The 16,565-nt window shown below is 40.3% G+C and overlaps 3 protein-coding genes across 6 annotated transcripts; all 3 read left to right on the top strand.

Annotated features, from left to right (window-relative positions):
• The first annotated feature begins 3,122 nt into the window (after window positions 1–3,122).
• On the top strand, window positions 3,123–12,081 carry LOC104416657 (HVA22-like protein e). 4 transcript variants are annotated; one of them, XM_018866003.2, is made up of 5 exons: window positions 3,123–3,248; window positions 3,361–3,749; window positions 10,829–10,855; window positions 10,951–11,106; window positions 11,206–12,081. In XM_018866003.2, the coding sequence occupies exons 2-5, from the start codon at window positions 3,571–3,573 to the stop codon at window positions 11,351–11,353; spliced, it is 510 nt and encodes a 169-aa protein (XP_018721548.2). In that variant the 5' UTR covers window positions 3,123–3,248; window positions 3,361–3,570; the 3' UTR covers window positions 11,354–12,081. The 4 variants fall into 4 exon arrangements, with proteins under 4 accessions (XP_018721548.2, XP_039161698.1, XP_018721541.2 ...); XM_039305764.1 differs by lacking the exons at window positions 10,829–10,855; window positions 10,951–11,106; window positions 11,206–12,081 and adding exons at window positions 3,845–3,871; window positions 3,967–4,122; window positions 4,222–4,674; XM_039305769.1 differs by lacking the exons at window positions 3,123–3,248; window positions 3,361–3,749 and adding exons at window positions 10,259–10,370; window positions 10,482–10,746.
• Window positions 9,439–10,176, top strand: LOC120290051 (11-beta-hydroxysteroid dehydrogenase A-like). The gene is made up of 2 exons (XM_039305771.1): window positions 9,439–9,786; window positions 9,877–10,176. The coding sequence occupies exons 1-2, from the start codon at window positions 9,604–9,606 to the stop codon at window positions 10,144–10,146; spliced, it is 453 nt and encodes a 150-aa protein (XP_039161705.1). The 5' UTR covers window positions 9,439–9,603; the 3' UTR covers window positions 10,147–10,176.
• A 2,321-nt stretch (window positions 12,082–14,402) lies between the features above and the next one.
• Window positions 14,403–16,425, top strand: LOC104416667 (11-beta-hydroxysteroid dehydrogenase A). Its single transcript, XM_010028027.3, has 6 exons — window positions 14,403–14,714; window positions 14,802–14,994; window positions 15,103–15,188; window positions 15,452–15,583; window positions 15,662–15,826; window positions 15,911–16,425. The coding sequence occupies exons 1-6, from the start codon at window positions 14,532–14,534 to the stop codon at window positions 16,199–16,201; spliced, it is 1,050 nt and encodes a 349-aa protein (XP_010026329.1). The 5' UTR covers window positions 14,403–14,531; the 3' UTR covers window positions 16,202–16,425.
• The last annotated feature ends 140 nt before the right edge of the window (window positions 16,426–16,565 follow it).

The following is a 16,565-nucleotide window of genomic DNA, read 5'->3' as shown; positions in this document are numbered from 1 at the left end:
CAAGTGTATCCATTATTGATAACTTATCGACAACCAAATCCAACTGAACAACAAGCTCTATATTCATTCAAATCGAAGCCATACCAATTGCAAGGACTTGGTTATTTTTGTGTGTGAACATGTCCATATCACGCCCATAGGATCATTTAGAGGACTTTTAGACATCATAAAATCTTTGAGAAAAATTATCAAAAAGCCATAAATCTATTGTACAATGATCAATTTAGTTTTAAATATTTCAATTATCCAATTTAGTCATAAAGATTTTGACAACTTGCCAATTTAGTTCTTCTACCAATTTTGACTACAAATTACTAATTTGAATGCTTACTATTCTACGTGGCATTGTTGACATTGATATAAACAATTTAGTATTTTTGAAAACTTTTTTTTCTTTTCTTTCCATTTGGCCTGTGGCTAGTACTTGGTCATGCCTAGTGATCAGCTACAAGCAAGAGTTGGCCTTCACTAGCCCTCACCAAGCCACAAGGGTCGAGCCCCCACTTGTGGATGGTCGTAGGCCATGGTCAAGTCATAGCCACAGGTCAAAGGGAAATAAAGGGAAAAAAATTTAAAATGTAAAGATTGTCCACGTTAACATTTGCCGTGCCATGTTAGCATGATGGATATCCATATTAGCGATTTCTAGCTAAAATTAGTTAAAAATAATATATTAATAAGTTGTTAAAAAGAATTAAATTGATAAATTTTCAAAATTAAGACTTGATTAATATAAATAAAATGTTTATTATCGATAAAAAATATTTAAAATTAAATTGACATAATTAAAAGATTTAGGACTATATTGATAGTTATATAATTGATAGAATTTTTTAAAAAATTATGTCGAGAACCTTTAATGTAAAGTCAAGAATCATGCCTTAATGATACTGACATCACTAAAAGAGTTCCTCGATCCTGTTGGAGGTCCTATTTATTCCTTTATCCCACGTGGACATGTCGGAAGAATCTTAATTAGTGGAATCAATTTGAGAAGGAATCATCTAGAGAGCCCACCTGAAAAAATGAGTTAAAAAAGAATTTCCTATTGATGTTTAAGTTTACGAAAACAACTTTCTTTTTGAAAAATTAAAAATCATTTTTCAAAATATAATTAGGTATTGATATCTGAACTAAAAATTCTGTGTTTGGGCATGGAAACCTCAACGCTCATTCCCTAGCCCTTGGCAATGGAGACGGATGGGTCTTTAGCACCCAAGCTTGAGTCCATCAAGGCTATGCTTGGGTCCATCAAGCTAGGCTCCAAACCCCTACGTCCATGGTCAAATCCTTGAATTCTTAGCCTAGGTCTATTGAGGCTAGGCCTAAGACTCATGTGCTTGTGCTCGAGTCCCTATGCTTGTGCCCTAGTCCATTGATGCTAGGCCTAAGTGTCAAGGGTTGAGGCTTGGCCTCGATGGGCTTGAGTTCGAGAGCCAAGATCCCGAGCCCAACTTCGATAGACTTGAGTCCAATGGAAGGGGACTGGGACCCGAGTGTTGAGTCACAAGACCTTGCCTTTATGGACCTAACCTAAGCATGGCATTGATATTGGAGAGCCTAGCCTTGATTGATGCTCATGCTCAAGAGTTGGTGATTAGGGCTTGAGACCCTAGTGCCCTTGCTGAGTTGGTTATCTATGTGCAAGTCACTAGTGCTTGCACTAAAATAATGTATATCTATTTAGAAAAGAGATTTTCATGATTAAATAAAGGAAAATATTTTTCAGTTCATTTTCAGTTTTAATTAAATACTAAAAACTATTATCATCTTCCAAAAAGTGATTTTCAAAAATATAATTTCTAAAAATGTCACATTTTTCACTAAACAAATATAACCTAAACTTCTATTTTAGCAACATAGACCGGATAGTGTGCAATTCAAGTGAGGACAATCAGTCGGTGCGAGTGATCGAGACGGTGTACAAAACAAACGAAAGGAAAAAGACAAAGGGATGCGAGAGAAAGAGAGAGACCGTGCCCCGGAGTTCCAAGGGGAGCGACATATAAGTACGGGGCGTATTCGCCCGATGCAGAAGCAGAAGCTGCCATCCCTCCCCCGTCTCCTCTCTTCTATCTCTCGCTCTCATGCCATCACTTCTCGCTCTCTTCTCAGGAACCCAAACACAAGCAAGGCAGCAAGCGAGCAAGAGAAACTAGGAAGAAGTGAAGTTATCGCACATGGATTTGATCCACGAGTTCCTCAACCTGGTTGCTCCTTTCACCTTCTTTTCTCTCTGCCTCTTCGTGCCTCTTTTCTACGCTTTCAAGTACTTCCTCTCCACCTTGAGCTCCGTGTTCACGCGTGGAGAAAATTTCAGTGAGTGTCGAAGGTAAAGTCGTCCTCATCACTGGTGCTTCCTCTGGCATAGGAGAGGTACGCTTCACCCTTGCTTTCTGACCATCTTATTCATCCGAAATGACCGACATGTGCTGTATATAAGTTAAACTTTATGTTGCTTGCAGTACCTGGCTTAGGCTTATGAGTATAAGAGAAGAGCGCTGCTAGGGTTTTGAGAAGGAAACTAAAAGAATAAAAAGGGATGTGGCGCCTTGGAGGGAGGGGGAAGTGTCAGGTGGTGGGGGAAGGAGGGAAAGAAAAGTGACAAAGAAAGAAGTGGGGAAGTGTCAAAAAGTGAGGAAGTCACATGAGGGAGTGGGGAAGTGTCAGGGAAAGAGAGCAGGGAAAAAAGGGAGGAAGTGACGGAAGGAAGGGAGGGGAAAGTGTCAGGTGGTGGGGGAAGGAGGGAAAGAAAAGTGAAGAAAATTTTGGTGAGTGAAAGAGGAGGGGGAGGAAGTAACAGGAGGGAAGGGGAGGGAAGAAAAGTGAAAAAATTTGAGGGCGAGGGAAAGAGAAGGGGAAAAAGGGAGTTGGGGTGGGGAGGCGACCCCGGGAGCTTTTTATCTAATCGAAAAAATAATTAAATGAAATAAAAATAATTTTAAAAAATAAAAGTACTGAATGTTAAATGATTAGTGTAAATTTATTGATAGGTTTTTTTAAAATTAATTAATTATTATAAATTTGAATTAAATTAATTATAAATAAAAAATATTTATTTATATATAATATATTTTAACATGTCGAAATCTTTTATTTTAAAAAAAATAACGTATTTACGTGTTATGTCGTATTGCGTATTTATACTATTTAAGTTCTCATTTCACCCACTTTGTTAAAAAGGAGGATTGAAAGTGAAGACCGAGAGGCGCAGAAGATCGAAAAGAAGCATGAACGCTATCTCTCAGGTTGTATTTCTCTTTCTGTAAAAATTTATGGCACGGTGAAGTGGGAGTGGCATCGTTGATTAATCACACGGCTTTTGCTAAACTCTAACCCAATCGTTTCTCTTAATTGAAGGTTTGGAAATGGCGAAAGAAGTGAGGAGGCCCCCCGATGCCTGCCACGTGATCCCTTTTCCTTGGCCTTTTTATATGGGGGTTCTTCCTAGGCGAATCGCATCGTTTCTATCTCCCTTTCTCTCTTTCTCCATCCGAGAATCTGCACTCGATCCCTCTGTTCTCATCCCCATTTGAAGTTTCTCTCTCATCACTCTCGCTTCCACAAGCAATGAGTCATAAATGGACTTTCCTAACGCTCGCTCTCGCTCTCGCTCGCTCCATCGCCGGGTACTTCTTCTTAGCTCTCGCTCGCTCCATCGACGAGTACTTCTCCATCGACGGGTACTTCAACGCTCTCGCTCGCTCCATCGACGGGTACTTCTTCGCTCTCGCTCACTCCATCGCCGGGTACTTCTTCTTCTTCTTCTTCTTCTTCTTCTTCTTCTTCAACGTGATATTGAACGACATGTGTGCCTTAACTATCTTTGATGGAATTCGCGCAGGCCGGTGCTGATGCTACTCTATCCTCTGTAAGATTCCCAGTTCTTTCTTCCCCATGATGCTTATTACGTAGGTCAAAGCCGGGGAGATTGGGGGTTGATGGCGGTGTGTGTTCTCTGGGCAGGTACCGGTCTGCGAAGACCATAGAGAAATCCAAGAAAGCTTCAGCGAAAAAAGAAGAAGAGAAATCCAAGAAAGACAATGAGCAGTGGCTGGTTTACTGGATCCTCTATTCCTTCCTCACCCTCCTCGAGATGCTCCTCGAGAGTCTTCTTGAGCAGTAAGTGGCGACCTACCGTTGTCTCATCTCTTGTTTGGCTTGATTATTGATGATGGTTGACTTGTCGAGATGATGAATGATCATGCTCCTCCTCATCAGCATACCCATATGGTACGATGTGAAGCTCATTTTGACAGCGTGGCTGGTCCTCCCTCCCTTCAATGGCGCGACTGTCCTGTACGAGAGCTACGCGCATGGGCCCATCTGCAGGGTCCTCTCTCGGATCTCCTCCTTAACTCCTCCCTGAATGGCAAAACCAAGTCCGAGAACTAGTTCGTCGACTTCATCGCTCCCGAGAAAGTACAAGTCTTTTAGCATCATGGCCTTTTGGCACTTGTCCCTTTTCTGCATGCATGCATGTAAGTTTTCCTAGCCGGAGCGGTGCAACTTTGCCCTTGACCAGGGGGAGCAAGAGGCGCATTGATCAGAGAATGCGTCTCGGATTCTCAGCACTTCTCTCTTTTACATGCCAGAGATTGTCGTGCTTTTTGTATGTTATGAATCCTGTACTGCTACTACTTATCGGAAGGCCTTATGAATCCTCTATCTCTCCCGCCTGCACGCACGCACGCTTCTTTTTGCAAGCGGTCGCGTCTTACACAAGATATGTTTATGAAAATGCCGACACAAGCCCTGACCACCACCGCTTCCTTCACCAATAGCTACGAGGCTTGAAATCAGGGAGGGTCGTGCCCTTGCCTGGATTTGGGTGAGGGCCCATGCCCTCGCCTAGATTGACCAAGGGAGGGCTGCCGTGCCCTCGCCGGCCAAGAGGCGAGGGTCGGATCTAGGGAGGGCCGACGCCCTTTGGCCGGCTTTGGCATGGCGGGCGAGGGCGGGGCCCCTTGCCTTGACCAGCCCATGGCCCGCGATGGTCAGCCGGCCAATGACCTCGCTAGCCAAGGGGTAAGGAGAAAAGAAAGAAATAATAATTTGAAAAATCTGAAAAAATATATATAAAAAATATAAAATTTATCCACGTGGGTTCACATAAGACTGCTGGTAGTCACGTCAGCAATTTTGGCTTAAATTAGTTGGATGGACTAAATTGGTACCAATGTAAAAAGTTTTAAACTAAAATGGTCTAATTAAAAAAAATTTATGTTTGAATTGGTCCCAATGCAAAAAGTTTAAGATTATTTTGGTACTTTTCCCCTATCATGGTCGTCAACAAGTGTTTCCATTATCGATAACTTATCGATAACCAAATCCAACTTAACACCAAACTCTATATTCATTCAAATCAAAGTTTTGTGTGTGAACATGCCCATATCATGCCAATAGGATCATTTAGAGGACTTTTAAACATCATAGAGTGTTTGAGAAAATTGTCCAAAAAATCTTGAATAAATTGTACAACAATCAATTTAGTCTTAATCTTAAACTTTTCAATTATACCAATTTAGTCCTAAATATTTTCATGACTTTGCAAATTAGTTCTTCTACCAATTTTGACAAAAAAATTGCTGATTTGAGTGTTTACCATCCTATATGGCATTGCTAATATTGATGAGGACAAGTTTAGCATTTTTAAAATTTTTCTTTTCTTTTCTCTCCCTTTGGCCTATGCTTAGTACTTGATCATGGTTGGCGATCAGCCACAAGCAAGAGTTGGCCTCGCTGGCCCTTGCCAAGTGATGTGAATTGTTGCGGAAAGATCATTCTATAAAGGCTCGATGGTGCGAATTGCGAACCTCGACCTCCAATCGAATCTGTGATTGGTAACCTTGGTATGAATGTGACATGTTGATGAAACCATGTCAACCAACCAACCAACGGTATAGATGCCACAATCGAAAGAATTCGTTATCTCGCTCAATAAGTTGAATCAACCGTCACAATAGAATTTTGATAAAGTCAAATTCTCAAAAGAATAATAGAAGAGAAATTCTTAATTTTTATTGCACTCAAAATAATGACCTTTCAAAGAAATTTGGCTAGCCTTAATTTAGGCCTTCTAGCCGCCACACAAACTCTAAAACTAGCCCCAAAATCCTAATTTAGTTTGGTTACTATTAGGAGATCTAATGCTTCATATTCTAGAATATGCCTAAAAAGGAAAACAATTTTAATTGACTTGGTCAAATATTTGGTGATTAAATAAAAGTAAAATAAACCAAAAATAAGAAAAACTAGGGAAATTAAAGTCATCACCAAATAATCAATTGCGCTAAGATTCCAAGATTCTTCAAGACTTGATTCACAGTCATCTTCACGCCAAAGATCACGAATTATGACGCTAATAGCATGCCTGAATTGTTTGGCCCACACTCGAGTGATCAGACTAGTCAAAATAGACAACGGGTTTCTAGAACCTCCTCTTGATATGACTCGATGTCCACATCACCAAGCCACAAGGGTTGAGCCTTCGCTTGTGGATGGTCGTAGGCCATGGTTGAGAGATGGCCACGGGCTAAAGGGAAATGAAAGGAAATGGTTTTAAAAAAGGAAAATATTGTCCATGTTAGCATTCACCACACCACATAAGCGTGACCAATATTCACATTAGTGATTCCGGTCAAAATTGGCTAGAAATACAATATTAACAAATAGTTAAAAGGTTGCGGATTAAATTGATGATTTTTCAATAAAATTAGGTCAAAATTAACACAAGTAAAAAGTTTATGACTAAATTGACAAATTGTTAAAATGTTTAGAATTAAATTGACATAATTTAAAATTTTATAACTAAATTGATAATTATATAATAGATAAAAGTTTTTAAATAATTATCTTGATAACCTTTAATATAAAGTCAAGAATCATGCCTTTATGATGTTGACATCGCTAAAAGAGCTTCCCAATCCTGTTGGAGATCCTATTCATTCCTTTATTGCATGTGGACGTGTTAAAAGAAACTTAGGTTGTGTTTGGTAGTTGGAATAAAATTCGGATAGGACGTTTGGTACTTATTCAAATCTTACGGATAAACTCCGATATAAAGAGGATATAGGCAGGGATAAAGTCCGATATAAAGAGAGATATAGGCGGATAAAATTATCTCATGGAGGAGGTGGGATAAAGGTGGATGGGATTTCTAATGTCCATGATAGAAAATTATTTTCTCAAATAACAAATTTATGAAATTAACAAAATTGAAATTATATTTCAATATAAATAATATTTGAATTCTAATTTAAAAAACTAAAAAAAAAATTTATTTTTTAATTTAATCTTTTCTTAATTTATATATTCAACTTTAATTCTATCTTATAATAAATATTCAATCTATAAATTATATATTTAAATTTATTATATATTTTAGGTTTTTTTTTTTTTTTTTTTAGTTTAGGTATGTTAGTACAGTTTACTATTTGATAAAATTTTAATAAATAATGATGAAAGGGGAAAAAGAAATAATAAAGAAAATAATTTTAAAAAGAGGAGAAATAAAATAAAAATAAAAGAAAAATAAATTAAGGCATAGTGTCACAAGAGATTTTCACCATCTCCGTTTATGAACTTTTAGGTTCATTTACAATGATATGTCGTTTATATATATATATATATATATATATATATATAAAAAATATAAAATATATAAATGTATGTGATATGATTTAAATATATCCGACTTTAATATTGTGATTACCAAACAATTGATATGAAATAGAAAAATCACAATATTTTATATCATATACCATCCCGTCCTGTCTTTGTTATAAATTTGGACAATTAAACGTAGCCTTAAGGTTTTGCATGGCAACGTTCCTATTTCTTTTTTTTCTTTTTATTCTTTTGTTCCTTGGAATAAAAAAAAAGAACATAAATCCATTTAGTGATATCAACTATTTTTCTATTCCCTGAAATAAATAAATAAAAATGGCAAGTGAATATATTTGGAACGGAAAGAAGAAGTGAAAAATAATAACTTATTGTTTCCTGAAACAATTTTTAGAAATAAGTCATGATTTTTCCTTTTCATTTTTTTTCTTCTTCTTCTGCCCCTCTCCCATGCCCCCGCCCCCACATGTTGCCAATCATCGTCCTCTGCCACCATCTACCACCACTGTCCATCATTGGCCACCACCCACCGTGGCTTAATGACCTACTAGAGGTAGAGGAGGAAGAAGAAGAGAGGGAAAAAAAAGAAAAATCTCAAAAAACTATTTTAAAAAATTAAAAGAAATTCAATGTCACAAAAAAACTTGTGAGTCATACTAAACTCATTTATATATTATTTTTAATTTTAAGAACAAAAATTTTTGTGTAGTTATCAAACTTGTTGTTTTATTTAGAAAAAAAAATTATTTCTAAAAAAATTATTTTCAGAAACAAAAATATTACTAAACACATCTTAATAAGTGAAATCAACTTGAGAAGGGATTCTCTAGTTTAACATAGATTCATTTCACAAGCACAGGATTCTCATGTAAAGCTCTAAGAAAATATTTTTCTCGTTTTTTGGCGGTTGGTTTGCTTGAGAAAATGAGTTAATAAAAAATGTTTTCCTACTAATGTTTAAGTTTAGGAAAATGATTTTCTCTATTAAAAATTGAAAATCATTCTTCAAATTATGATTAAATATGGGTGCATGAACTAGAAATTCTATACTTGGGCATGAAAACCCCAACGCTCAGTCCCTAGCCCTTCACAGTAGGGATGGATGGGTCTTTGGCACCCGGGCTTAAGCCATCAAGGCTGTGCTCGTGTCCATTGAGGTTGGGCTTGAACCCTAACGTCCATGGCTGGATTCCTAACTTATGAGCCTAGGTCTATTGAGGCAAGGCCTAAGACTCTTGTGCCCGTGCTTAGGTCCCTATGCTTGTGCCCTAGTCCATCTATACTCTGCTTAGGTGTCAAGGGTCGAGGCTTGGCCTTAATGAACTTGAGTCTAAGAGCCAGCATCCCAAGCCCAAACTTGATGAATTTGAGTCCAAGAGCTGGTGATTCGGGCTTGAGATCCTAGTGCCCTTGCCGAGTTGGCTATTCATGCACAAGTCACTAGCTTTTGTGCCCAAATAATGGATTTCTATTTAGAAAAAGAGATTTTTTTTTTTTTTTTTTTTTTTGGTAAAATTTAGGAAAAGAGATTTCTTACTAAACAAAGGAAAATATTTTTCAATTCGTCTTCAAGTCTTAACCAAACACTGAAAAATATTGTCATTTTTCAAAAGTGATTTTCGTAAAATATTTTCTAAAAATGTCACATTTTTTTATTAAATATATGAAAGTTGAACTTCAATTTTAGCGACAGAGACCGGATATTGTGGACAAGTGAACAATCAAACAAGACGGTGGGCAAAAAAACAAAAGGAAAAAGATAAAGGGATACGAGAGACAAGAGAAACCGTGCCCCGGAGTTCCAAGTGGAGCAACATGTACTTACTGGCGTGTTCGTCCCATGCAGAAGCTGCCATCCCTCCATCGTCTCCTCCTCTCTCATATCATCACTTCTCGTTCTCTCTCTTCTCGGGAACTCACACACAAGCAAAGCAGCAAGCGAGCAAGAGAAACTAGAAAGAAGTGAAGCTATCACACATGGATTTGATCCACAAGCTCCTGAACCTGGTGGCTCCTCCTTTCACTTTCTTTTCCCTCTGCCTCTTCTTGCCCCCTTTCTACGCTTTCAAGTTCTTCCTCTCCACCTTGAGCTCCGTCTTCAGCGAGAGTGTCGAAGGTAAGGTCGTTCTGATCACTGGTGCTTCCTCTGGCATCGGAGAGGTACGCGTCGCCCTTGCTTTGTGGCCATCTTATTCATCCCAAATGACCGACATGCGCTGGTATATAAGTTGAACTTTATGTTGCTTGCAGTACCTGGCTTATGAGTATGCGAAGAGGGGTGCATGCTCGGCTCTGGTGGCCCGGCGGGAGATCTCGCTGCGGGAAGTGGCGGAGGGGGCCAGGAAGTTGGGCTCTCCAGACGTCGTAGTCATTCAGGCCGATGTCTCCCTAGTTGATGACTGCAGGCGCCTCGTCAATGAGACCATGAATCAATTACAAAGACGTCCCTCGTTCTTGTTTCTCTCTTCTTCTCATTTGGTTGCTTTGTATGAACGGCCTAATTTAGATTTAATGGTTTGATGCATGCACGTGCTCCGTCGTTTTGGCTCGCGATGGATTGCAGTGGACCATCTGGTCAATAACGCTGAGATTTATTCCGTCTACAAGTTTGAAGATGCAGGCGACACCACCCATTTTAGAGCTGTCATGGCAATTCACCCACCCACTTTGTTAAAAAAGGAGGATGGAAAGCAAAGACTGAGAGGTGCAGAAGATCGAAAAGAAGCATGAACGCTCTCTCTCAGGTTGTATTTTTCTTTCTACAAAGATTGATGGCGACGGTGAAGTGGGAGTGGCGTCGTTGATTAACCACACGGCTTGCTAAACTCTAACCCAATCATTTCTCTTAATTGAAGGTTCGGAAATGGCGAAAGCCTCGTGAAGTGAGGAGGCCCCCGAAGCCTGCCACGTGACCCCTTTTCCTTGGCCTTTTTATGCGGGGGTTTCTTCCTTGGCGGATCGCATCGTTTCTATCTCCCTTTCTCTCTTTCTCCATCCGAGAATCTGCACTCGATTCCTCTGTTCTCATCCCCATTTGAAGTTTCTCTCTCATCACTCTCGCTTCCATAAAGCAATGAGTCATCTGTGGACTTTCCTAACGGTCGCTCGCTCCATCGCCGGGTACTTCTTCTTCTTCCTCTTCTTCTTCAACGTGATATTGAACGACATGGGTGCCTTAACTATCTTGATGGAATCCGCGCAGGCCGGTGCTGATGCTGCTCTATCCTCTGTAAGATTCCCAGTTCTTTCTTCCCCAAGATGCTTATTATGTAGGTCAAAGCCGGGGAGATTGGGGGTTGATGTCGGTGTGTGTTCTCTGCGCAGGTACGCGTCTGCGAAGACCATAGAGAAATCCAAGAAAGCTTCAGCGAAAAAAGAAGAAGAGAAATCCAAGACAGACAATGAGCAGTGGCTGGTTTACTGGATCCTCTATTCCGTCCTCACCCTCCTCGAGATGCTCCTCGAGCGTCTTCTTGAGCAGTAAGTGGCGACCTACCGTTGTCTCATCTCTTGTTTGGCTTGATGATTGATTATGGTTGGCTTGTCGAGATGATGAATGATCATGCTCCTCCTCATCAGCATACCCCTATGGTACGATGTGAAGCTCATTTTGACAGCGTGGCTGGTCCTCCCTCCGTTCAAGGGCGCGACTGTCCTGTACGACAGCTACGCGCATGGGCCCATCTGCAGGATTCTCTCTCGGTTCTCCTCCTTACCTCCTCCCTGAATGGCAAAACCAAGTCCGAGAACTAGTTCGTCGACTTCATCGCCCCCGAGAAAGTACAAGTCTTTCAGCATCATAGCCTTTTGGCTCTTGTCCCTTTTCTGCATGCATGTATGTAAGCTTTCCTAGCCGGAGCGGTGCAACTTTGCCTTTGACCAGGGGGAGCACGAGGCGTATTGATCAGAGAATGCGTCTCGGATTCTCAGCAATTCTCTCTTTTACATGCCAGAGATTGTCGTGCTTTTATATTATATGAATCCGGTACTGCTACTACTGATCGGAAGGCCTTAATAGTACCCCAGCTTCTTCACTGATCTTTCTGCTTTGTAAGCTTGAAATCACAGAAAAAAGCCGCAGTTTTATCCCCCCACGAGAATTCCAAAACAGCACAAACAATTCGCATGAACAGAGTAGTAGGTCATGATTTACTGCGCTACGAATTTGACCATACGTGATAGTTAAAAGGAACAAGTTAGGCTGGTCCGTTCACCGTGGCTACAGCTCTCGACAACGACGGGAAAGCGGAAACGATAAGAACAGTTGAACAGTCAAAGGCACCAAAATGGGACAATGCAAGATATGCAAATGGTCCCTCATAATCTAGTTGATCCTTGAGGATACATCACTCCCAACGTAGCTTCCTCCCACTCAGTCGAAAGTGATGTGGAAACGGGTGAGTGCAAGCAAACTCTGATGTGGTTTTGTCATCCAATCAGTATGTTTGGCCATTTGTTGGTCGTCTCCTTTCTTTATTTCCCTGCATCCAACACTCACCAAATTCATTTTAACATTGGCCATTTGTTGGTTTTGTCCTCCAATCGATACACCATCATGGTCGTCGACAAATTTTTCCATTATTGATAGCTTACCGATAACCAAATCCAACTTGACACCAGCTCTATATTCATTCAAATCGAAGCCATTGATTGAAGACTTGGTCATTTTTTTGTATGAACATGCCCATATCACGCCCATAGTATCAGTTAAGAGGACTTTCAAACATCATAGAGCATTTGAGAAAATTATATAAAAAGTCATAAATTTATTGTACAACAATCAATATTCACAATAGCGATTTTCAGTTAAAATTGATTAGAAATACAATATTAACAATTAATTAAAAGATTAAGGATTAAATTAATAATTTTTCAAAAAAAAAATATGACTAAATTAACACAAGTGAAACATTTATGATTAAATTAAGAAATTGTTAAAATGTTTAGAACTAAATTGATATAATTAAAAATTTATGACCAAACTAATAGTTATATAATAGATAGAACTTTTTAAATAATTATCTCAAGAACCTTTAATATAAAGTCAAGAATCATGCCTCTATGATATTGACATCAAATAAAGAGCTCCTCAATCCTGTTGGAAATCCTATTCATTCCTTTATCGTAAGTGGACATGTCGGAAGAATCTTAAGGTTCTCTCTCTCTCTCTCTCTCTTGTTCTCTAGAATAAAAAAAAGAACATAAATCCGTTTGGTGATGTCAATTAATTTCTCTATTCTCCAAAATAAAAAATGGCCGATGAATAGATTTAGAACAAAAACAAAAAGTAGAAAATAATAGCTTCTTGTTCCTAGAAACAATTTTTAGAAATAAGTTGTTTTCTTTATCTTTCCTTTTTTTCTTTTCTTCTTATTCCTTGTTGCCCGCCGCCTGTTGACCCTCGCACGTTGCTTGCTGCCGTCCTTGGCCATCGCTGTCCTTCGCCACTGTCTGCCACCTGTCACTGTCGATTGCCACTATCCATCGTCAGCTATTGCCTATCGTGGCTCGATAACCTGCTAGAGGAAGAAGAAGAAAAAAGAAAAAAAAAGAAAAAAATTAAAAAAATTTAGAAGAAATTCAATGTCACAAAAAAACTTGTGGATCATACCAAAAACTGTTCTTTTTCATTCGAGAATAGAAAATAGAAATATTGTTTTAAAAATTGTTTCGGGGAATAGAAATATAAAAAAAAAAAAATTATTCTCGGAAACAAAAATGTTACCAAATACATCTTAACTAGTTGAAACAACTTAAGAAGGGATTGTCTAGAGAGCCCACTTTGCTTAACATAGATTCATTTCACAAGTATAAGATTCTCATGTAAGGCTCTGAAAATATTTTTCTTGCTTTTTTGGCGGTTGGATCGCTTGAGAAAATAAGTTAATAAAAAAGGTTTTCCTATTAATGTTTAAGTTTAGGAAAACGATTTTCTCTTTAGAAAATCAAAATTTTTTTCAAAATATGACTAAATATTGGCGCACAAACTAGAAATTTTATACTTTGGCATGGAAATCCCAACGTTCATTCCTTAGCCCTTGGCATCGGGGATGGATGGGTCTTTGGCACGGGTGTGAGTCCATCAAGGCCATGCTCGGGTCCATTGAGGTTGGGCTCTAGACCCCAACGTCCATCATTGGATTCCTAACTTCTGAGCTTGGGTCTATTGAGGTAGGGCCTAAGACTCTTGTGTCTATACTCGAGTCCCTATGCTTTTGCCCTAGTGCATCTATATCGGGCCTAGGTGTCAAGGGTTGGGGCCTGGCCTTGATGGACTTGAGTCCAAAAGCCAGGGTCCCAAGCCTAACCTCGATGTTTATGAGTCTGAGAGCTGGTGATTTGAGGTTGAGATCCCAATGCCCTTGTCCAGTTGGTTATTCATGCACAAGTCACTAGTTCTTGTGCCCAAATAATGTATTTCTATTTAGGAAAAGAGATTTTCCTTACTAAATAAAGGAAAATATTCTTCAATTCATCTTCAAGTTTTAACCAAACACTGAAATATATTGTTATTTTTTCAGAAAGTGATTTTCAAAAATATATTTTCTAAAAGTGTCACATTTTTCGCGAAATATATGAAAGTTGAACTTCAATTTTAGCAAGACCGGATATTGTGCAATTCAAGTGAGGACAATCAGTCGGTGCGAGTGATCCAGACGGTGGACAAAACAAACAAAAGGAAAAAGATAAAGGGATACGATAGACAAGAGAGACCGTGCCCCGGAGTTCCAAGTGGAGCAACATGTACGTACGTGGCGTGTTCGCCCCATGCAGAAGCTGCCATCCCTCCACCGTCTCCTCCTCTCTCATATCATCACTTCTCGCGCTCTCTCTTCTCGGGAACTCACGCGCAAGCAAGGTAGCAAACGAGCAAGAGAAACTAGAAAGAAGTGAAGCTATCACACATGGATTTGATCCACAAGTTCCTCAACCTGGTGGCACCTCCTTTCACTTTCTTTTCCCTCTGCCTCTTCTTGCCCCCTTTCTACGCTTTCAAGTTCTTCCTCTCCACCTTGAGCTCCGTCTTCAGCGAGAGTGTCGAAGGTAAGGTCGTTCTGATCACTGGTGCTTCCTCTGGCATCGGAGAGGTACGCGTCGCCCTTGCTTTGTGACCATCTTATTCATCCCAAATGACCGACATGCGCTGTATGAGTTAAATTTGGTGTTGCGTGCAGTACCTGGCTTATGAGTATGCAAGGAGGGGTGCATGCTTGGCTCTGGTGGCCCGGCGGGAGAACTCGCTGCGGGAAGTGGCGGAGGGGGCGAGGGAGTTGGGCTCTCCAGACGTCATAGTCATTCAGGCCGATGTTTCCCAAGTTGACGACTGCAGGCGCCTCGTCAATGAGACCATGAATCACTTCCAAAGACGTACCTCGTTCTTGTCTCTCTTTTTCTCATTTGGTTGCTTTGTATGAATGACCTAAATTAGATTTCTTGATTTGATGCACGCACGTGCTATGTCGTGATGGATTGCAGTGGACCATCTGGTTAACAACGCTGGGATTAATTCCGTCTGCAAATTTGAAGATGCAGGCGACATCACCCATTTTAGAGCTGTCATGGTAATTCTTCCACCCACTTTTCCTGAGATTAGGATTTACGATGCATCAGCATGTTTAAGCAGTACAAGAGAGGGAATGGCTCTGAATGGGCAGTGGCACATGAGGAACATACAATGGATGGGATTCAGAGACTCCCATCAATTGAACCAAGTCTATTTCTTATACTTCGATGGAAGGGAGCAGATGGGATTAGAATCAAAAACTTGACTAGGTAGAGTGCAGGTGGTGGCCAAGGTTTCTGACTATTGAATTGACCGATGCAGGATACTAACTACTGGGGTTCGGTCTATACCACCCGGTTCGCAGTTCCATACCTAAGGAACAGCAGAGGCAAGATCATAGTGCTTTCTTCCGCTGCCTCCTGGTTGCCTGAGCCCCGAACGAGTTTCTACAATGTAAGCTCGTGTTTTCTGATCACGCGTGTAATCAGTTTGGATTCAGTCTCACTCATAGACATCTGAATCTCATCACAGGCAAGCAAAGCAGCCCTGCTGAGCATGTTCGAGACACTGAGGGTGGAGCTGGGCCCTGACATTGGTATAACCATCGTCACTCCTGGCTTCATAGAATCAGAGCTGACTCAAGGTAAACACTTCACCAAGGAAGGCAAGCTGGAGGTGGATCAAGACTTGAGAGATGTAAGCTTGAGCATTTTATGGAAACCAATGAAGAAAAGTGTCGTGTAAGGGGAGTCGGTAACAATGCAAATAATGATGATGCAGGTCCAAGTGAGCGTGTTCCCGGTGGGGTCAGTACAAGGATGTGCGAAAGCAATAGTGAACAGTGCATGTAGAGGTGACAGGTACTTGACTGAGCCGGCATGGTTCAAGATGACCTACTTTTGGAAGGCATTCTGCCCTGAGATCGTAGAGTGGTCATACCGGCTCATGTATCTGGCCGGTCCTGGAGAACCCCCAACGGAAGCACCCAGCAAGAAGTTAGTGGATCTTCCCGGCGCCAAGAAGCTGGTCTACCCAAGCACAATTCAGACACCCCAAATCAAAACTGACTAGCCCCTTTTCCAGCTCCACTCCTTTTCTATCTTGTCCTGCCTAGCATGTGCATAGTCTGTATGTTGTCGTATAGGGAAAAGTTACTCTAAGTTACTCTTTTGTAAATGGAACTGCAAATAAAAGGAATCACAGACCCTTTCGTTGCCCTGATCCGGTCACGAATTGCCCGGTCATTCCTTTATTTTGTCTCGAAGCCTAGACGATGATTATGGCAAGGTCATTGGATCTACGCACACTGTTCGCAAATATGTACACAGTCCCGTGCTTTCTTGATTCTTCTTGGCCATTCTGCATGTGTGGTTACTATATGTGGCAAAAATTAATCTACTATCGATTTGATTCTATTGAGTGGGATCTAATGGCT

The sequence above is a fragment of the Eucalyptus grandis genome, chromosome 2 (assembly GCF_016545825.1).
Source record: "Eucalyptus grandis isolate ANBG69807.140 chromosome 2, ASM1654582v1, whole genome shotgun sequence".
NCBI lineage: Eukaryota > Viridiplantae > Streptophyta > Magnoliopsida > Myrtales > Myrtaceae > Eucalyptus > Eucalyptus grandis.
The sequence above is the reverse complement of the archived record's forward strand: the minus strand, read 5'-3'. Positions and strand labels throughout refer to the sequence as shown.